The sequence below is a fragment of the Nerophis lumbriciformis genome, linkage group LG14 (genome assembly GCF_033978685.3).
Source record: "Nerophis lumbriciformis linkage group LG14, RoL_Nlum_v2.1, whole genome shotgun sequence".
Classification (NCBI taxonomy): Eukaryota; Metazoa; Chordata; class Actinopteri; order Syngnathiformes; family Syngnathidae; genus Nerophis; species Nerophis lumbriciformis.
The window spans coordinates 18004746-18026323 of NC_084561.2; the positions used below are offsets into that span (position 1 = coordinate 18004746).

General features: G+C 39.4%; 1 protein-coding gene across 6 annotated transcripts in view; it reads right to left on the minus strand.

The window, feature by feature from the left end:
• The window catches only part of LOC133616560 (microtubule-associated serine/threonine-protein kinase 3), a 119257-nt gene that overhangs the window by 60697 nt on the left and 36982 nt on the right, over positions 1-21578 (minus strand). For 4 of the 6 annotated variants that reach the window (XM_061975976.2, XM_061975974.2, XM_061975975.2 and 1 more), the window contains exon 3: positions 6114-6202. In XM_061975976.2, the coding sequence (XP_061831960.1) occupies positions 6114-6202 (89 nt within the window). Of the gene's footprint in view, positions 1-6113; positions 6203-16414; positions 16832-21578 lie in introns of those variants that run through there. The other 2 variants (XM_061975978.2, XM_061975977.2) reach the window with 1 other exon arrangement.

Here is a 21578-nt window from a genome sequence, read left to right on the forward strand (position 1 = left end):
ATCTATGTTTTATAAGAAAATAATCCAACCTGTATGAGTTTTGTTTTTTCTTGAGCATTATCAGGAGATTTTGGCCAAATTTCTTCCCAACAAATGAAATGTCATATGAGAAACATATACATAGTTTAGGTAGCTTTCAGACAAAGTACCTATGCTAGAAGTACAGTCGTGGTCAAAAGTAAAGTAAAGAACATAATGTCATGGCTGTCTTGAGTTTCCAATAATTTTTACAACTCTTATTTTTTTGTGATAGAGTGATTGGAGCACATACTTGTTGGTCACAAAAAAACATACCGTACATGACGTTTGGTTCTTTTAGGAATTTAGTATGGGTCTACTGAAAATGTGACCAAATCTGCTGGGTCAAAAGTATACATACAACAATGTTAATATTTGGTTATATGTCCCTTGGCAAGTTTCACTGCAATAAGGCGCTTTTGGTAGCCATCCACAAGCTTCTGGCAAGATTCTGGATGAATTATTGACCACTCCTCTTGACAAAATTGGTGCAGTCCAGCTAAATTTGTTGGTTTTCTGACATGGACTTGTTTCTTCAACATTGTCCACAGGACTTTGGGAAGGCCATTCTAAAACCTTAATTCTAGCCTGATTTAGCCATTCCTTTACCACGTTTGACGTGTGTTTGGGGTCATTGTCCTGTTGGAACACCCAACTGCCCCCAAGACCCAACCTTCGGGCTGATGATTTTAGGTTGTTCTGAAGAATTTGGAGGTAATCCTCCTTTTTCATTGTCCCATTTACTCTCTGTAAAGCAAATATGGGTATCGATCCAATACCAAGTAGTTACAGGCTGGGGTTAGTGTGATTGATATCAATGCTGATACTTCACATTTTGGGGTGGTATAGCTCGGTTGGTAGAGCGGCCGTGCCAGCAACTTGAGGGTTGCAGGTTCGATCCCCGCTTCCGCCATCCTAGTCACTGCCGTTGTGTCCTTGGACAATACACTTTACACACCTGCTCCCAGTGCCACCCACACTGGTTTAAATGTAACATAGATATTGGGTTTCACAATGTAAAGCGCTTTGAGTCACTTGAGAAAAAGCGCTATATAAATGTAATTCACTTCACTTCACTTCACTTTCAAGATGACTAAATATTTTTTTTCCACAATACAAAATAGCGATTTAACTACTGGAGTATCGACCATATAATAACATTATAATTGGTATAGTACCCATTTTTGTATACATTCAAGAGCTCTAGCTTGATGTTAGCTTATCCTCCTACAGGGTGTAGTTTACAATGTTTAGCTATTCCTCGCCCTCCAGTGATAATGCTACATGTGGCAAACATACTTTATTTGCCGCCATGAAGGCGAGGATTGCTGACTTGGAAGCGGCTTTGCATTGTAGAGGGACGTTAGCCTCTAGCAATATTGCTACATTGCGCTGAGGACATGTTTGTTCGCTTGTCGCGGTCAAATTTGCAGGACAAGCTCACACAAAAGGATGTCTAAAGCAACTCATGCCATTTACGGATCCTCCACAAATTGCATTTATGTAGAATAGCTCTGAAAAAATGTTGGTGGTGTCACATAGGAGCTAGATTGTTATGTGTATTTTCTGGGTGTATAACGTACATTCATTACCCCAAAAACAAGAAAACCTGAACATTATAAGACCACTTTAAATTCCAAAAACATTGCACTAAATTACAAGTGCGTGTCAAAACATGGGTCTCATTCCGGACCAAGAACCGCCTAGGACCTGTGGCCTAGTTCATACAAATTGTTGGATATTACACTGCAGTGCAGAGATCAGCAAACAGGAGCTATAGTCTTGAGCGTTCAACTGCTTTTCAAGGTAATTTGGGAAAACCAGGTGTTGCTGGTCGTAAATACCCCACAAAGTTGAGGGAGAATTTTTTGTTCCAAAGTAGTTTTAAGTATTGTATTACGCTACTGTCTAATCCCCAATTTACACCAGCCATAGTGCCTGTCTTTGCACTTTGGACCACCCAATGAATGCCATGCAAAATAAATTCATGGATTAAATGATATGGTTTATTTTGTGCCTACTGCCTAGTAAATATTCAGCAAAATCTCCAGCACAAGCAAACAGTTAGGGGCTGACACCCAGTTAGTGGCTCAGCAAAGAGACTGGGGGATCCTACAGTTTACAAACAGTAACCTTGGGAGCTCATACTCCGGTTTCGTGTTTATTTATAACACACCGATACCTAAAAGTTGTTATTCAATTTAGTCGAGATTTGACTTATGAGGAGGGTATGAGCTCGTATTTTCATTCCCGACTATGGCATTCATCCTCACGAGAGTCCACATGAGACACGTGCAAGGAAACTCAGGGCGACAAAGCATGACAAGACGTTCCTCACGCTCGGAGGGGGAAACAAGATCTTAGCGGCGTGAAACCAGAGCTCATTTCTTGCCTGTGTATCAAAATGTTCTTAAATAGTGTGGACGCCAGCACGCAGAGCAGCCACAGATCAGTCGATCCTGCTGAGCTCAAATTATCAGAACTGGTATTGGACTGGTTTAACAACAAACCACCTGCTGCCACAGACACCTCGAACAGCGCCTTGAGTAAGACGGGGAAGTTGCAGCAAAACAACAAGTGTGTTTGTGTGGACATGTTGCTGCAGCGTACAGGCAGAGAGAGAAATATGAAGCAGAAAGCCAGGATGGATTGTGTTACATGAGCAAACTTACACAACTCTAGCACATTTCTGTCAACAGTTGCTCTACCATTCTGTGTGTCGCGTTTTGTCTCATATTATCAATGCTATATTAGACGACCTACTTTAGTCACTCAGCCATTCGATTCAGTACAGTATCCATTTTCTTTGGTTTGTACTGTACCACAAAGGCCGCAAAAAATGGACGCCCAGTACCACATTACCGGTACTGTGTTATAATGGAAGGTAAGAGAATAACCTTAAGAAAAAGTCTAATTAAAAATACAGCAGATTCAGATGGATAAAGGAATTTGTCGTTTACTGATACAGAGGTACCTCAACTTAAGAGTGCCCCAACTTAAAAGTGTTTTCAGATAAGAGCTATCTTTCGGCTAATTGTTATGCTTTAGGTTAAAAGCAACAACTTGAATTACAAGCATTCGCGCCAAAGTTGGCGTAGCGAATGTCAGTGAAAACCCTGAAAGATCTGCGCAAAACATTTAGTCTTACACGCTGGCATGAGCTTCAAGTTAAAGATCGGTATACCTTTATCTTCCAACCATGGGAAGGAAGAAAGTGGATTTGAAGGACAGTGCTGAGAATAAGCGGGTGAGATTCATTTAATTAAAAAGAAATAATCAAAAACATGACCGAGCTTGTCGCCAACTTGGCAAAGCAGTTCAAACATATCACTGCTAGTCTGCATCATACTGAAGCAGCATGTGAACGGCGGATATTTATCCATAAAAGTATGAAGAAGCAGCTGGAAGGGGATACATTACGTCCTAAAACTACTGTAGTTGTTTGTAGTCCATTCTATTGTATTGTTTTTCATATAATATTTCTTATCTAAAAGTGTGTTTTTATCAAATATTTCAATTCATATCTATTTCAATGGGAGACATTGATTTGAGATACAAGTGAAGTGAAGAGCTCCGTCAGAGACCCAATTAACTTCGTAAATTGAGGTACTACTACTGTACTTTCACCCATTTGTTGACAACTCGTATGTGTCAAACAAGTCATCAAGTCCTGCAGGGTCCACTGTGTTTTTATTATTACTAAAAAGTGCACACTTAAGTTGACGTCGACATACATGAAGGGCCGCTTTTGTTGACATAAAATTAGAGACCAAAAGGAGTCATTTCAACAAAGAAAGGTTCTAGTATTGTAGTATTGTCCACTTCGTCATTGTCACAACGCAGCATGAAACGACAATTACTGGCTTGTTACACAGTGAAATGTGCACAAAGTCACTTCCTGTTCAGTGCAAACAAGTGAATTTAATTTGAAGATCACTGGAAAAAGGACTTGCACATGTCGGAAAGATACAAATAAATTACCGCAACAGCTCCGTTAGATAGGACTATAAGACTTCAAAGAATCAGTCCTTAAAGTACCAATAAGCATGTTCTGATGAGGAATAAAAGTTGCTTATATGATAACGTTTTTGTTCAGGGTTCGGTTAAAGGTGCCGTATGTAATAATGTGGCCAGAAATGGTACTGCAATCACGGTCAAAATTCTGTAGTTCCCTCCCACTCTCCATGACTGAGGTTGCCAGATACGCAGCAGAATCCGAATCCTACTCCAAGGACCTTCAAAAGGCAATCGACGAGTCCTACGCTGTAGGTTTCTCTTGTTTATGCTTCTTGCAAGATGGTTTACTAAGTAATTATGCCACATTTTACTGGTGTCGATTAGCCAAATGTATTTGTAAAGTTACGCAGCAATATTTTCGTCGGGATTCGGGCCAGATTGTTGGCATTACCCTGCTAAAAATGTCTTGTTTGACCGCACGGACCACCATCGAGATAATTATATATAATAATATTTAATATATTATATATCGCATAGGCCTACTTTGATTGCAAGCTAAGACCAACAGTAAAATTACTGCCACATTTCGTTCAGCATAACTCCATATTGCATCCAACCGGACGCACTGCATTCTCTTCCACATCACCATCTTTCAGTACAGAGAGCAATTCTATGAGCCAACCAATGTTACGCATAAACCACGTTATGCATAAATTATATAGCCTAATACCATGTCAATACACAAAGTAGAAAATAATTACATGTAATGCATTGTGCCAAACAAATACCACCCCATATGTGCCTTATGTATATACAGTACCAGAAACCGCAATTAGCCGTGCTAATGTTGGAATGCATTTCCTCAGCGTATCAGCATATTGAGAATGAAATAGGCACTGACACTACCCATATCCACATAGGTTTTATTTGTCGGAAATATATTTTGCCCTGTCAGTTGGATGACACATCGAAATAAAGGCTAACAGGCATATATTTTCCCCTACATGTCGATGTGTCATTGATCGGGCTAGAATGCTAACTAAGCATTACACTAGGAGCTGAAGTGAAGTGAATTATATTTATATAGCGCTTTTCTCTAGTGACTCAAAGCGCTTCTACATAGTAAAACCCAATATCTAAGTTACATTTAAACCAGTGTGGGTGTCACTGGGAGCAGGTGGGTAAAGTGTCTTGCCCAAGGACACAACGGCAGTGACTAGGATGGCGGAAGCGGGAATCGAACCTGGAACCCTCAAGTTGCTGGCACGGCCACTCTACCAACCGAGCTATGTCGCCCCGCTGAGCATTCGTTGCACAAACATACTAGCTTTGTTAGACAAGATAATAGACTGTATTGGACAATATAGTTTACATACGAAATGTCCATTTCCATGTATTACAAGTAATAAGAAAGCGTAAATGCCTGACTTGCCTGTCAAGGAGGAAATTAGCAAGTTTGGCATCAGATAAAAAAAATATTTTCCGCCTTCTATCGTCTCCATCTTTCAAAGGCATCCCCGATACCAATCCTCATTTTGTTCCTGACTTTGTCGTGAATAAGTTGAGAATCGTAACGATGCCTTTTAGATTTACTAAAGTCTGACATGTTTAGTAACTTTACCAGTGGCAGTAGCTAGACGAAGGTGGCGGTGCGTAACTAGCAACCTGGATGTGACACACTCAGACTTTCTAATTGGTCAAACGGTGGAGGGCGGGGCATCGAAATGAAAACAACAAGATATCGGGGCTGTAAATCTAATTTTGAAATGAGCATATCCCGGCTGAACTACGGTTATCAGTTATAAATGTAATCGAAAAGAACATGATTTATTAACACCTTTTGACATTTCAGGGCCATTTAATGATGACTTGACATTAAATTATTACATATGACACCTTTAAAACATTGTGTGTACAAGTTTAGTTTTTTTCTGCAAATACACTAAATGGCTGTCAGTTAATACATTTGGTAAATTTGTATTTAAAATTGTAAAAAGGACAAAAAAAAGATTGCACGTAGGCTGCTGGATGTGCATTTCCTCGCTTAATTAATGCAGAATCAAGGACGACAATAGCCCCCACAGACATGAATGGAAAAGTGTGTGTGGGCTGCTTTCTACACAGAGCATGGATCTCACCTGTGTGGACTGAAAGTGGGGAGAGGGGCCGAGACAGCGTGGGTGATGGCGTTCCAACACAGAGACTCTTCTTGTTGCTGCTGCGACAGCTGGAGCACAGACAGAGTGGGAAAAGAAAAATCAACAACACACGACGCTCCACATAGAACAATTAGGATGGAAACATTCTTTAATTATCGAAGTGACTCATAGGTGAGAATGTGAGTGTGACCTCTTGTCTGTTATGTGCCGTGGCGACCGATCCTTGGCGTACCCAAGGATAGGCTCCAGCTCACCCGTGACCCCAGACAGTTGATGGCAACATTACCATTAGAAGTGCATGGATGATCTGGTCTAAACAGTTAAGCCGACTGGCAAAACGTTCCATCGAAAAACAACCTCTAAGCTTCGTGTAATCACGTTGGCCTTGGTTATCCGCGGCGAACACTATTCTTCTTACGCAACACTTGTGTGCATAAAAGAGAGATGAGATGAATCTGAATGACGGTAATGACACCGCACGGATTAACGAGATCTGACCTCGGAAGTAGCCGTGATCCACTAAGCCGTGACTACGGCAGCACGCCGAATAAGTCGCAATGACATCAACTCGCCTGCTAACCAGATGAGGACTGGTGATGGACGATGATGATGATGGTAGTCCAGTTTTGTCATCTATGTTGTGTATTAGGCATGGGCAATATGGTCTAAAATCTATTACACAATATATATTGCAGCCTTCAGTGATAATGAACTATATCAAAACCTATTATTTGGTATGTAAATGTTAATAGAAGCATTTCAAAATGGGTTGCAAATAGAGATGTCAAATAATGGCTTTTTTGCCGATATCCGACATTCCGATATTGTCCAACTCTTAATTACCGATATCAACCGATACTGATATATACAGTCGTGGAATTAACACATTATTATGCCTAATTTTGTTGTGATGCCCTGCTGGATGCATTAAACAATGTAACATGGTTTTCCAAAATAAATCAACTCAAGTTATGGAAAAAAATGCCAACATGGCACTGCCATATTTATTATTGAAGTCACAAAGTGCTTTTTTTTTTTTAACATGCCTCAAAACAGCAGCTTGGAATTTGGGACATGCTCTCCCTGAGAGAGCATGAGGACGTTGAGGTGGGCGGGGTTGGGGGGTGTATATTGTAGCGTCCCGGAAGAGTTAGTGCTGCAAGGGGTTCTGGGTATTTGTTCTGTTGTGTTTATGTTGTGGATGTTCTCCCGAAATGTGTTTGTCATTCTTGTTTGGTGTGGGTTCACAGTGTGGCGCATATTTGTAACAGTGTTAAAGTTGTTTATACGGCCACCCTCAGTGTGACCTGTATGGCTGTTGACCAAGTATGCTTTGCATTCACTTGTGTGTGTGAAAAGCCGTAGATATTATGTGATTGGGCCGGCACGTAAAGGCAGTGCCTTTAAGGCACGCCCCCAATATTGTTGTCAGGGTGGAAATCGGGAGAAATTCGGGAGAATGGTTGCCCCGGGAGATTTTCGGGAGGGGCACTGAAATTCAGGAGTCTCCCGGGAGGGTTGGCAAGTATGACTGCGAGACGCAACTGCTCTGTACTTCTCCCTACGTCCGTGTACCACTCCGTACAGCGGCGTTTGAAAAAGTCATAAAATTTTACTTTTTGATACCGATAATTCCCGATATTACATTTTATAGCATTTATCGGCCTAACTAGCTTGCAAAGGCTCCTAATTTAGCTAGTGACATATGCAGTAACATATGTAATTTCCAGTCGTTTAATTTTCTCTACTATAAATCTATTTGTTAATATTTGTTATTTGTTATATTGTGATATTTGTTACTTTCCGTTGTAACATGATTCTATCTACACTTCTGTTAAAATGTAATAAACACTTATTATGTTTGGATAATTTCGTTTTGGGCGATACTGCAAATTTGGGTATTGACCCAATACCAAGAAGTTAGTTACAGGGGCAGTATTGGTCATACCAATGCTGATACTTCAAATTTTCAAGATCATTGAATGATTAATTTTTGATCACAATTATAATCAGATCAAATAATCAAAACACAGGATGGCAGTTTAAGAATGTGAACAAAACAGTTAGAATGTGTCAACATGCTTTAAGTTAAAGTTAAAGTTAAAGTACCAATGATTGTCTCACACTAAGGCTGAAACGACGCGTCGACGTAGTCGACGTCATCGGTTACGTAAAAACGTCGACGTCGTTTTTATGCTTCGACGCGTCGCATATTTACATCACACTGCCGTCATGGCAAAGCAGATGATGCGAGCGGTGCGAGCGAGGGAAAAAAAGCACGCCAAAAGTCGTCAAAAGTGTGGGAGTATTTCAATAAACAAATGTATATAATTCGGCATTATTTCGGCCAGTCGGCTTATAAAATCAGAGCCGATCAGTTTACGTTCGCGCGCAGGTATAACGCGGCGCGCTCCTGTCTCATCTGCTGGTGCGCGAGCCCGGTAATTAGACCGCTGTGTCAAATCAAGGAGTACAAAAGACGCCAGCGCAGAGTGGAAAAAGGTTTACCGGTAGTTCATTACAGATAACCCAGAGTTGTGCCAAAAGTATGTAAGATTTAATATTTCTCTTCGTGGGTGTGGCGCACCTGTTGCGCTGGTGAGATGGGAGGGGGGGTTGTGTGCATGTAGCGTGCTTAGTCTGGAGGCTAAATACACACAGTGTGTTATGTAACTGTTGTTTAGTGTTGATATTCTTTGCTTAGTTTGATAAATGTTGGAGCAGTTTGCTTCATCAGGAGGGTGAAGTCGCTCAATTTAAAGTGTTGGATTTAACTGTGTTGGTGAGGGCGTAGAAAAAGGGGCATTTTTCTACCAGTAGACAGCGTTTAAGATTGAGTGTTTCACTGCTAAATTAATAATATATTTATATTGAATATGGATTTTAAATATGTATCTAAATAGGTGGTTAATTGGTTAGGTATTTATGTATTTGCATATTGGGTTTTCTGTTGCATTTATCTATTGTGTTTCTGGTGTTAAATGTATTTTATATGTATCTTGGTGCATTTATGTTGAGACAATTTATTTAAAATCTGTTTTAACTTAAAGGGAAAAGATGTGTCCATTTTCTTGCACTTGTTTGGGCTCGGGATCTTTCTGTGTGGAGTTTGCATGTTCTCCCCGTGACTGCGTGGGTTCCCTCCGGGTACTCCGGCTTCCTCCCACTTCCAAAGACATGCACCTGGGGATAAGTTGATTGGCAACACTAAAATTGGCCCTAGTGTGTGAATGTGAGTGTGAATGTTGTCCGTCTATCTGTGTTGGCCCTGCGATGAGGTGGCGACTTGTCCAGGGTGTACCCCGCCTTCCGCCCGATTGTAGCTGAGATAGGCTCCAGCACCCCCCGCGACCCATAAGCGGTAGAAAATGGATGGATGGATGTTTAATGGTTAAGAGTTTGATAGCTAATTAATAGTTGTAAATTATGGGATTGATAATTGATTGATTTTTTACAGCATGTTAATCTTGTGGTGTTTTGTCCTTAAAGGTTTTTCACCTACTAAAGAAGCTAAAGGCTACTAAAGGCTACTAAAGACAGCTAATGACAGCTAAAGAAACTAAAGTCTATTAACACTGCTAAAGACTGCTAAAAAGACTAAAGAAGAAAAAAGAAGCTGTTTCTTGGTTGGAAAAACTGTTGCAAACTAAAGGAAAATAAAAGGAAAAAGTAACTACGGTCTGGTCTTTTGAGTGAAATCCAGAAGCCACATTCAGCATTGGTACATCCCTTCAAGTGTGGGATAAGCACAGCGAAAAAAGCAAAACACTTGACAGTTGTTGTATGCACACTGTGTCGAGCGGAAATGGCCTATCATAGCAGCACAACGGCTATGAAGGAACATTTGAAAAGAAAACACCCGACAGCGTTCTTGCCATCACCATCAACTAGTCAATCGTCCGCGTGAGTATACATTGTCATCATTACACAAAATCATGAATGTGTCATTTGTATCTGCGTTGTAAATTCATAAACTAAAACACTGTTTCGCTCTGAGAGGCGCGTTTGGCATGCCTGTTCAGTGTTTACAAAGACGCGATCCTCTTTAACGCTAACGTTAATTAGTTGTGCAAATACCTTTTACAACATTAACAGTTACATATACTATGTACAAACCAACAATTAACTTTCACTTTAATCATACTATCATTGTTGTGTTATTAAGCAAAATAAGCAATACTTTTACTTTTGTTGAAATGTTTACACTGTTACAGAATATTTCGTTTTGCACTTTTTTGTATTGGATGTTTATCTTTATTTTTGCACATTTTAAAGCAAAATAAGCAATACTTTTACTTTAGAAATGCTTATACTATTGCAGAATATTAAGATTTGCACTGGATGTTTACTTTTATATTTGCACATTAAAAAGCAAATAAGCTACTTTAAATTTTGTTAAATGTTAAAAGTTTTAAATGTTTACATTGTTACAGAATATTTTGTCATGTTGTTGTCAATGTTGACTGAGTGGCCATACTTTTTTTTTTGTATATAAAAGTCATGCCTTTTGAAAAAACTGGCCAACATTTATTTTTTCATCTTCATTTTAAATAAAAAAAATAATCGGTAAAAGGAAAAATAATCTATAGATTAATCGAAAAAATAATCTATAGATTAACCGATGAATCGAAAAAACAATCTATAGATTAATCGATAGAAAAATAATCGTTAGCTGCAGCCTTATCTCACACACACATTATCTCCCTGCTTGGCACTCAGCATCAAGGGTTGTAATTGGGGGTTAAATCACCAAAATGATTCCTGGGCGTGGCCACCGCTGCTGCTCACTGCTCCCCTCACCTCCCAGGGGGTGGAACAAGGGGATGGGTCAAATGCAGAGAATAATTTTGCCACACTTAGTGTGTGTGTGACAATCATTGGCACTTTAAATTTTAACTTAACTAGGTGTGGTGAAATTTGTCCCATCCCCTTGATCACCCCCTGGGAGGTGAGGGGAGCAGTGGGCAGCAGCGGTGCCGCGCCCGGGAATCATTTTTGGTGATTTAACCACCAATTACAACCCTTGATGCTGAGTGCCAAGCAGGGAGGTAATGGGTCACATTTTTATAGTCTTTGGTATGACTCGGCCGGGGTTTGAACTCACAACCTACAGATCACAGGGCAGACACTCTAACCACTAGGCCACTGAGTAGTAGTATGATACAACAATAGTAATAAAAGGTCTATTGTCGGCCAAATTGTTATAATTTATATCGTATATTGTGCACCCTTATAGAGGATTATATACGGTGGCCGATAGAGGCAAACCCGCTGCAACGTCCAAAACACACCTAAAAACTGCCAAAAAGACAAGCAAGTTCACAAAACACAAATGTGGGGTAAATGCGCAACATCGTCCAAAATACACACAAACCACCAAAACACACGCAATAGGGGGAAAACACAATGGAAGTACGATGAAACCGAAAGCAAGCATGCCAATCGGAAGTAAGCCCCATATATATGATTACGTAGATTGCGCCTCGGACCCTGCTGTCTTTTGGAACGAAACGTCAACGCAGCCGCCATCTTGAGCAGGGGGAGGCCACGTCTGTTTATTGCATGAGTCAACTGAGGCAGAGGTTTATCCATGATTACAATTTTGGTCCCACTCAGATGCAGCCCGGTCTGATCAGGCTGACAAAAGCCCTGCTTAAGGTTGCAACCGTGAAGGTGGCGTCTACGTATTAATATCTATGAGTAAGCTCTGCCACTATTGCCAAAAGTCAATTGCCAAGGTCTGACGAGGATATACAAATACATCAGCGGGATGCCCAGAACAAAGTTGGCGTAGCAAAAACGTACATTTTCTGTATTTATCAAACTTTGTTTGAACAATTTTATCGAGCTACCGATTTAATGAGTTGTGTTTTCTCAGTACTGCATGAGTTTTAGGCTAATTTTCTACAATGAGGGCTGCACACTGAAAAATCAAAACATGCAGGGTTATTTAGACATTTTTCATTTATAAAACCATTAGAATATATAGATTAGGGCTGCAACAACTAATCGATTAAAATCGATTATAAAAATAGTTGGCGATTAATTTAGTCATCGATTCGTTGGAACTATGCTATGCGCATGCGCGGAGGCTTTTTTCAAAAAAAATGTTTGTTGTTTTTATTATTATTTTTTTTTATAAACCTTTATTTATAAACTGCAATATTTACAAACAGCTGAGAAATAATAATCAAAATAAGTATAAAAAAGCGCCAGGGCGGCGCTGAGGCTACATCTCATGAGGTGTCAGTAAGCTAGCCAATCATGTGTCATGTACAGCTCATGTGACGACGCCGTCTCCTTTGCTGGAAACATTCGGAAAATGGCGCAGGAAAACAGTACGGATTAAGCGGAAAAACATCTTGAGGTTATTACTTCAATGGAGAAAAGTGTACGACCTAAGTCGTCAAAAGTGTGGGAACACTTTAAAGACTTCAAAGAAGACCGTTTCCTGCAAAATGGCATGGAAGTACAACATTGCTTCAGGAGCACCTGAAAAGGAAACATGTTGGCGCCATGGATGAAGGGAACTCACGGTACGTAACTTTTTCAGTCCATAGTGGCAACAGGCATTCATGAGTTCAGCTTTTTTGTGAGTAATGTTAACGTTATGCCTTTGGGGGCTGATAATGTGTCTCCGGCACATTTGACTCCGTTTTGAGAGAGAAAACGCACGGTTACCAATTTCAAAATGAACGTAACGGAAAGAAATATCTCAGGTTGGTTTCATAATGGATCAATGTAGCCGGGCCCGATAAAGCTATATAATTATATTTAGATTTGAGTGACGCTTTAGTATAACTAAACGTTATGAAGGTGCTGGAATATTTCATGCTATTATTCAGAGGCAGCCTAAAATGAATCCTTTATTATTCACAACAGAAATGTGTACAATATCTGATTCAGTTCTGATCTGATGAGTTACGTTTCTGTATTATTGGTGTATGCTGCACCCCCAATGTCCAGAACATGGTGCCAGTATGCTGTTTTTTTCAATAAAATACTGGAAAGGATAGAAATGTAGTTTGTCTCCTTTATCCAATTATTAATCGATCAATCAAAGTAATAATCGACAGATTAATCAATTATCAAATTAATCGTTAGTTGCAGCCCTAATATAGATTTATTTTTACCTTTAGGGCTTCCCTGAAGTTTGGCTCCAGGCACCCGGAAGGGTCCCCAGTCATAACATTTTTAAAAATACGTTGTTTTTTCCCAACGCTTAAATCCCTATATCAACATCCGATCTATCCGTTGATATAAAGTTAAAAAATGTTTTATGTGTATGCCCTTTTTGTTGTTTTTTATGGCAGAAACACAAAATATGAAACATTTCCCCCCCAAAAAATGTCAAAATGGAATATTTGATGTGATGATATTTGTTTTTTAATGCATTCTAAATAATAAATAAACGTGAATAAAAGTCCGCTTACAGCTGATCCAATGGGAGGTTCTCCATTTCGCCCATAAAACCCAATAAATAACCATTCAGAAAGCGCCAACAATACTCCATTTACATTTCGTGACTTGAATATTAACCAAGTACTAGTGATATTGTTATTAACGCAGACAAACTATTTAAAGCAGCGCCGTGATCACTACCGTGTGTTCCTATATTTACATCATTGAATGGTTTGCTGCTTTCTCGCTTCCTTGCTCCCTCTAAGCTTATTCAGATCATAAATCATGCATCTCACGTGGACAGAAAAAGTCTGAGGAGGTATTCCGACAAGTTGGTACACTTTGACAGCCATTTAGGACCCGAAAATGGCAAGAAAGACTTTCTTTGTGAGGATTATGGTCACTCTTCATCTAAATGGGAATATATGAACATCCTAGCATTCGGCATCCTAGTGACAGCAGACCTTATACAGTAAGTGATGTTTCATTATGTTTGTATGATGTTAAAGTGTGTAGTGAGTAATAATCAGCAAAGAAGAAAAAAGCAAACGTGATGTGTTTTTAAAATAAATGCACCGTGTATGCTTAAAATAGTCAAAATAAGTAAATATTAAATGTAATTATTAATGTGCCCCTTAATACATTATACAGATACTTATATCATGCATATATACAGGTATAAAACCCTAATGGAGGTGTTCGGATGTTTTTTTAGGAGCTCTACAGGCAGTATTGAACGGCTCCCGTAGGCTCCATTGTAATCATACATTTGATCGCTATTATTTAGAATACATTAAAAAAAAACATCCATTGTCATGTCTTTCATAATGATTGCGAACGATAGGCAAAATTCCCCAAAAAGTGCAGTTTCCCTTTAAATAGGTCAATCAATTAATAACACTGACTTTGATACATCATTATTTTTTGAGCAATGAAAAAAACATCTCACTAAAATTTCCAGGAATCCAAAACGACTTCACTCATAATAGGTCTTAAAAATAAATAATACATTCTTATTTTGTAACTTTCAACGCATATTTTCTAGATCAACTTTAAAACTATCCGTCCAATATAGGCTTTTTTTTTAATGTTTGTTTTTGTTTTATGCCATTTTTGTCATAGAAAACTTAGTTTGTTTATGGCAAACAAAAAATAAGCAATATTTTTTTTCCCTAAAAATACTTAAAAGTGGAATATTTGATGTGAATTGACTGGAGCATTCAATAGGTCAATAATAAATAGCAATATTGATGTTGATTCATTTTTATTTTTTGAGCAATGACAGTTTAGACATGTTATCAGAGTCAACATTGCAACTTTTTCTCATTACATTTCAGCTGTATGCTATTTTATTCCATTTTATAATTTTGTTTTTGTAATATAATTTTTAAAATGTGTTGCGGGCTGCAAATAGCCCACAGGCCGCACTTCAGGGCTTTTTGTGTGTTTTTTTTACATTGCTGCCAGTTTAAATATGCATGGGTTTTGTGAGTTTTTTTGACGTTGCTGTGCGTTTTCTCCGCACTTGTGTGTCGTGTTTTGTGCAATTGCATGTATTTTGGACATTGCTGCGCATCTGCGTTGTAGTATTATCCTTCAGCAAGACACATTTTGCTGGTTAGGGCTGTTTCACATCTATTAATCAATGGCTTTTAAGGCCAAAGCGACACAAAAGTGAGCACACTGCATTATAGAGTCAGGCAGAGTGATGGCCACGTGACGTTTCGGCCAGTCACCCACATAAATACTTGATGATCAGGCTTACAAGAACTTGGTCGCCATCCATCGAGATTTAAGGTTATTTCTCTGGGCAGATTCGCCTGGAGGAATGTTTACGTAACTACAACTCTAATTTGCAGGCAAACGCTTGACGCACACGAATATAGCCTTGTCAGAAAGGAGGAGGAAGAGGGGGGAAAGTAATGAGAGCCAAAATACAAAGAAGGAACCTCCTGTCAACGGACTCAAGGCTGACAGGAGTGGGTGCAACGGCAGCAGCGGGCCCAGCTTGAGCTGCAGATGTCCAAGACTGATTTGTGTGTAAAGGAGGGGAGGAAATAATCCCCCAGCCCTAAAACGAAGGGGCCGAACTTGGACCATAAACACCACCATGAGCAGATGTTGTTGTTCCACTGCGTTGAACTCTCTATGATTGTCAGATGTTAAGAAGACGGAGATTATTTTGGATGTTGTGTGTTATTAAGTAAAATTCTCATATTTGACCCACTTTGATAGAACGCCCATACTTACTAACTAACTAACCCTTATGGGATACTTAGGTGTAACTTGTACCGTACCTTGCAGGGACCGAAAACTGACCCCTAGCCCTTGTTTCTAACAATAGGACTCCAACCTAACCTGTGGCCATGACAATACCAACAAAAGATTCAATAGGGTGCTGTTTTCTTCCACTATTGGCTGTGTTTTAAGGGTAAACAAAGTGATGTGAAAGAAAATAGCACATAATGGAAGAGCTCATTATAATGGCCTGAGGGTTTAAAGGATAGGAGACAACAATAAAAAAAACTATAGTCTGTGGCTGATTGTCACAAAGCCCTTAGGGAAACCAACTCTAGGCGGTCATTGCTGACATACTTGATGTTTCTCCCCAATTCAACCGCAGCGTCTGGCAAGCAGATTAAAATGATCCCAGTGCTCCAGCAAATAGCTCTATCCCAGACAAAAGCATCAACTCCACTGAACGCGGGATTCTCGTTCCGAGCGTTTAGCTCTCATAACACAGCTATTATGTCAAACCACACACATGTCAGAAAAGTAAGAAGGACAACTTATCGTAAATCATCCATTAAACAATACAAAAATGAGCTAAAGAGCATTAAACTCACTGAAGTACAAAATTCAAACTCCCGTGAACTAACCTTTTTGAGCGCTTCAGCAAGGCTCCAGGAACAAAATAAGACTTGCTCAGAGTCGGCTGACTTGGGTCCGACATACCGGAGGCTTTTCTTTCATAACCTTAAAAAGTTATTTGGGATCAACAATCAAGTGGAGCTGCTCTGCTGCTGGTCTCCCCACCATCGTTGTTCTCTCTCGGCGGGTCCTTTTGTGTCCAACGGCGAGTCCGACTCTGCCGTGTGTGCGTGTGTGTGTGTGCGTGCAGACCGAACTAAAACGGTTTCGACGTTGCCTTATATGCTCCAGTCCGTTGTCAGACCGGGGTGTCGTCCCCGAAACATCTTCCCCATGACGGTGTATTAGTTGGGTCGCGCCGAGCACACCGCGGCGGGGTAACAACACGCAGACGTGTGAGGAACCTGGTGTCTGGTGTTGCGTTCAAGTGCTGCTCGGTGCCTTCGGTTTCAACTGCTGCTTCAGTATAAAGCAGGGGTGTCCAAAGTGCAGCCCGGGGGGGGGGGCATTTGTGGCCAACTGCTCGTTATTGTTGGTCTGTTGCATAGTCCACAAATAATATCAAACAAGAAAACTACAAAAATATGTATTTTTACTTTTATGAAGAAGAAAAAACCTTAACTTAACCAGTCAAACCTTCAGAATAAAAGCATGCCAGTGAAATAAATGCACTTCAGTAAGTAGTTGAGTCTTTCCACTAGCAAACACCCCATTTTATATCATTTTAAGTCTCCCGGCTGGCCTGGGAACGCCTCGGGATCCACCGGGAGGAGCTGGACGAAGTGGCTGGGGAGAGGGAAGTCTGGGCTTCCCTGCTTAGGCTGCTGCCCCCGCGACCCGACCTCGGATAAGCGGAAGAAGATGGATGGATGGATGGATGGACTGGATGTCAATGTTTTTCAACCTTTTTTGAGCCAAGGCACATTTTTTGTGTTGAGAAAATGCGGAGCAGAAATCATTTAAAAACAAAGCTCAGTTTACAGTACAAAGTCGTCGCAATTGTTGGATATGACTTTAAACCATAACCAACTATGTATCAATATAGCTCTTGTCTCAAAGTAGGTGTACTGTCACCACCTGTAACATCACGCCCTGACTTATTTAGACATTTTTGCTGTTTTCCTGTGCGTAGTGTTTTAGTTCTTGTCTTGCGCTCCTATTTTGGTGGCTTTTTCTCTATTTTTTGGTATTTTCCTGGAGCAGTTTCATGTCTTCCTTTGAGCGATATTTCCCGCATCTACTTTGTTTTAGCAATCAAGAATATTTCAGTTGTTTTTATCCTTCTTTGTGGGGACATTGTTGATTGTCATGTCATGTTCGGATGTACTTTGTGGACTCCGCAGTAAGTCTTTGCTGTTATCCAGCATTCTGTTTTTGTTGACTTTGTAGCCAGTTCAGTTTTAGTTTTGTTCTCCATAGCCTTCCCTAAGCTTCAATGCCTTTTCTTAGCGGCACTCACCTTTTGTTTATTTTTGGTTTAAGCATTGGACACATTTTTTACCTGCACACTGCCTCCTGCTGTTTCCGACATCTATAAAGCAATTAGCTACCGGATGCCACTTACTGATATGGAAGAGTATTACACGGTTACTCTGCCGAGCTCAAGACAGCACAGACACTCAACAACAACACATCATTTGCAGACTATAATTACAAGTTTGCACAAAATATTTTTAACCCGAATAGGTGAAACTAGATAATCTCCCACGGCACACCAGACTGTATCTCATGGCACAATAGTGTGCCGCGGCACAGTGGTTGAAAAACACTGCTGTATGATATCATACTCTTTATTTGTATGTACAGGTTTTGGTACATAGATTACGCTTCTATTGTGAAATAATTTCCTGTGCAACTATCATAACTCATTATTGACGCAGACTTTATATGGGTTATACTTGTATAGCGCATTTCTACCTTCAAGGTAATCAAAGCACTTAGACACATTCCACATTCACCCATTCACACACACAGATGGCCATGCAAGGCCCTAACCATCAGGAGCAAGGGTGAAGTGTCTTGCTCAAAGACACAACGGACGTCACGAGGTTGGTAGAAGGTGGGGATTGAACCAGGAACCCTCAGGTTTCTGGCACGGCCACTCTCCCAACTGCGCCACACCGTCACTGCTTTACTTTTGATATGCTACAGTTATGAAAACAAACACTGTCAAAGGAATAAAACTACTTTTTTAAAACATATTTCCAAATAAATTTCCGTTATTTTCAAGTGGTATCCTAGGGACCATTGTTACTTCCCATAGATTTTTTTGTCTATTGGCCATTGTCACATTCGAAAAAATACAATTACCCAAGAAAACAAAAACAAATGTTGAAAATTCAAACAAAAGTTACAAAAAGGCATAATCTAACAAGAAAAGGTTGAACTATCAATTGGCACATACTGTACAATATAAAGCTTCGATTCAGACAGCTTTTTATTGACAAAGTACATAAAATCCTTCGATTTTTCAGTAGGCGGTTTGGACACCCCAGGTCTCAAATGTTACTACTAAAGATTTCAAATAAAACTAGGGATGTTCCAATCAGGATTTGTATGCTGTCAATTCGGATATTTAACGTCCGTGAGTGACTTGGCCGATGCAAATACCGATCACATGCTATCAAATGTGCATTTTTTATTGTATTTATGGTGAGTGCTATTGACAGTTCAACAATATTCAAACAACATTCGAACTAGTTCCTTCTTCTCTTTCATAATAGAGATGTTTGATCATAATGTCAATAGTACACAATAACTGAACAAAAGCAAAAAAATACTATCTACTACTCATTTAAATTATTTCTTTTTTGCCCTCAAAGTCTTTCTGTGTCCAGGAAATTATTTCCTGATTTTGTAAAGATTAACAAAAAAAGATTTTGAATAAATAAAAATATCGACCTAATCACTCTAGTATTGATCACAAACTGATACTACCTCTGGTATCGCCACCATCAATTTATGGATGGATGCACCCTCCTCTTACGTGTACTGACTGTGACAATGCTGACACACCAACAGTTGTTGCTATATTAACACCTCTCAAGTGTCAAACTCATTTTTAGTGAGGGCCACATTGTAGTTATGGCTGCCCCTGAGAGGGCCGCTTGTAACATTAAATATTCATGAATGTAAATTTATATTAGTCTTGTTACACAATTTGCATTGGCAATTGTGTTTGATTATATTATTTTTTACCAACAGACTGATGGATAACTTGCCTTGAAATCGTAAGTCAAGGTGACAAGTAGAGATGTCCGATAATATCGGCCGATAAATGCTTTGAAATGTAATATCGTAAATTATCGGTATCGGTTTCAAAAAGTAAAATTTCTTAACTTTTTAAAATGCCGCTGTACGTAGTGGTACACGGACGTAGGGAGAAGTACAGAGCGCCAATAAACCTTAAAGACACTGCCTTTGCGTGCCGGCCCAGTCACATAATATCTACGGCTTTTCACACACACAAGGGAATGAAAGTCATACTTGGTCATCTGCCATACAGGTCACACTGAGGGTGGCCGTATAAACAACTTTAACACTGTTACAAATATGCGCCACACTGTGAACCCACACCAAACAAGAATGACAAACACATTTCGGGAGAACATCCGCACCATAACACAACAGAACAAATACTCAGAACCCCTTGCAGCACTAACTCTTCTGGGACGCTACAATATACACCCCCCGCTACCCCTTCCCCCCCACACCAACCCAGCCCACCTCAACCTCCTCATGCTCTTTCAGGGAGAGCATGTCCCAAATTCTAAGCTGCTTGAGGCATGTTAAAAAAATAATGCACTTTGTGACTTCAATAATCAATATGGCAGTGCCATGTTGGCATTTTTTTCCATAAATTGAGTTGATTTATTTTGGAAAACCTTGTTACATTGTTTAATGCATCCAACAAAATTAGGCATAATAATGTGTTAATTCCACGACTGTATATATCGGAATCGGTAATTAAGAGTTGGACAATATCGGATATCGGCAAAAAAGCCATTATCGGACATCTCTAGTGACAAGCAGATATTTGTGTGCTTATTTTTGGTAATCACCCTCCCCCACCCAAAAACAAAAAAGAAAATGTGTGCAATATCTTGTTGCATGCACAGAAAATATCAAAGTTTAGAAGATTCGCAGTAAGTCTGTTAAAAAAAAAAAAAAAATAGATTCATAATTTTCGAGAGTCGATTAAAAACAAATAATTCTCTTTATAAAGAATAAATTTTTTGATTAAAAAAATACATAACTATTATTGATATTATTATAATTGATTATTCCCACCTCTAACATGCAGTATTTATTTTGGTCACAAAAAAAAAGAACAAATACATTTAGCCAAAAAGTGCTTCATTGCCGCACATTGTGCAATATTACCCTTCGAGTGCAATACGTCCGACACTGATTGTTATTTATTACTCCGGTACTCTTGTCTTGTTCTGTATATTGTACAGTATTTTGTATTTCTATAGTGTTTTGTATATTGTACAGGATTGCTTATTATTCTTATTGGATAGTAGTCTGTTTATTTCAATTGTTAGTTTTTTTTCTTTATTGCCTGTTGTGTAATTTATTTTATTTTATTATTTATTCATTTTTACCCCATATTTGCTCCCACTACCGCACTTTAAATTGGAGTCCTTAACCTCGTTATATGCAAATATAATGACAATAAAGTCCATTCTATTCTATTCTTCTACATAACTTCCAGCTTTTGGCGGGTCACATAAATTTGAGACTGTTACTAACGTACTTGTTATTTTCCTGTTAATAACTGCTTAGTTTCTGCTGTAACGTGGTTCCATCTACACTTCTTAAACTATACTAATCACATTTCTCTGTTTTTTTTTCAAGTTTAGTTTAGCAGTTAGCATAGTTATTCACATGCCTGCTCCTGGCTTGCGCTCAGTGTGTAACATGTTTAGCCTCGGTACTTAAGATACTAAGAATGCAGTTTATTTTCCGTAATGGAGGGGGTTATTATTAATCTAGTGGAGTGGCTCCACAAAGTGTATGGAAATACACAATTAACTGCTAGCTGCTTGTCAGCCTTGGGCCTAAAAATAAATACAGTGTCAGCTAGAACCCATTAAAAGGCAATAATCAGAAATCATACTTTTTCACAAAAATTGTCCGACACTGATTGATGGCAGATCAGGCAGCATG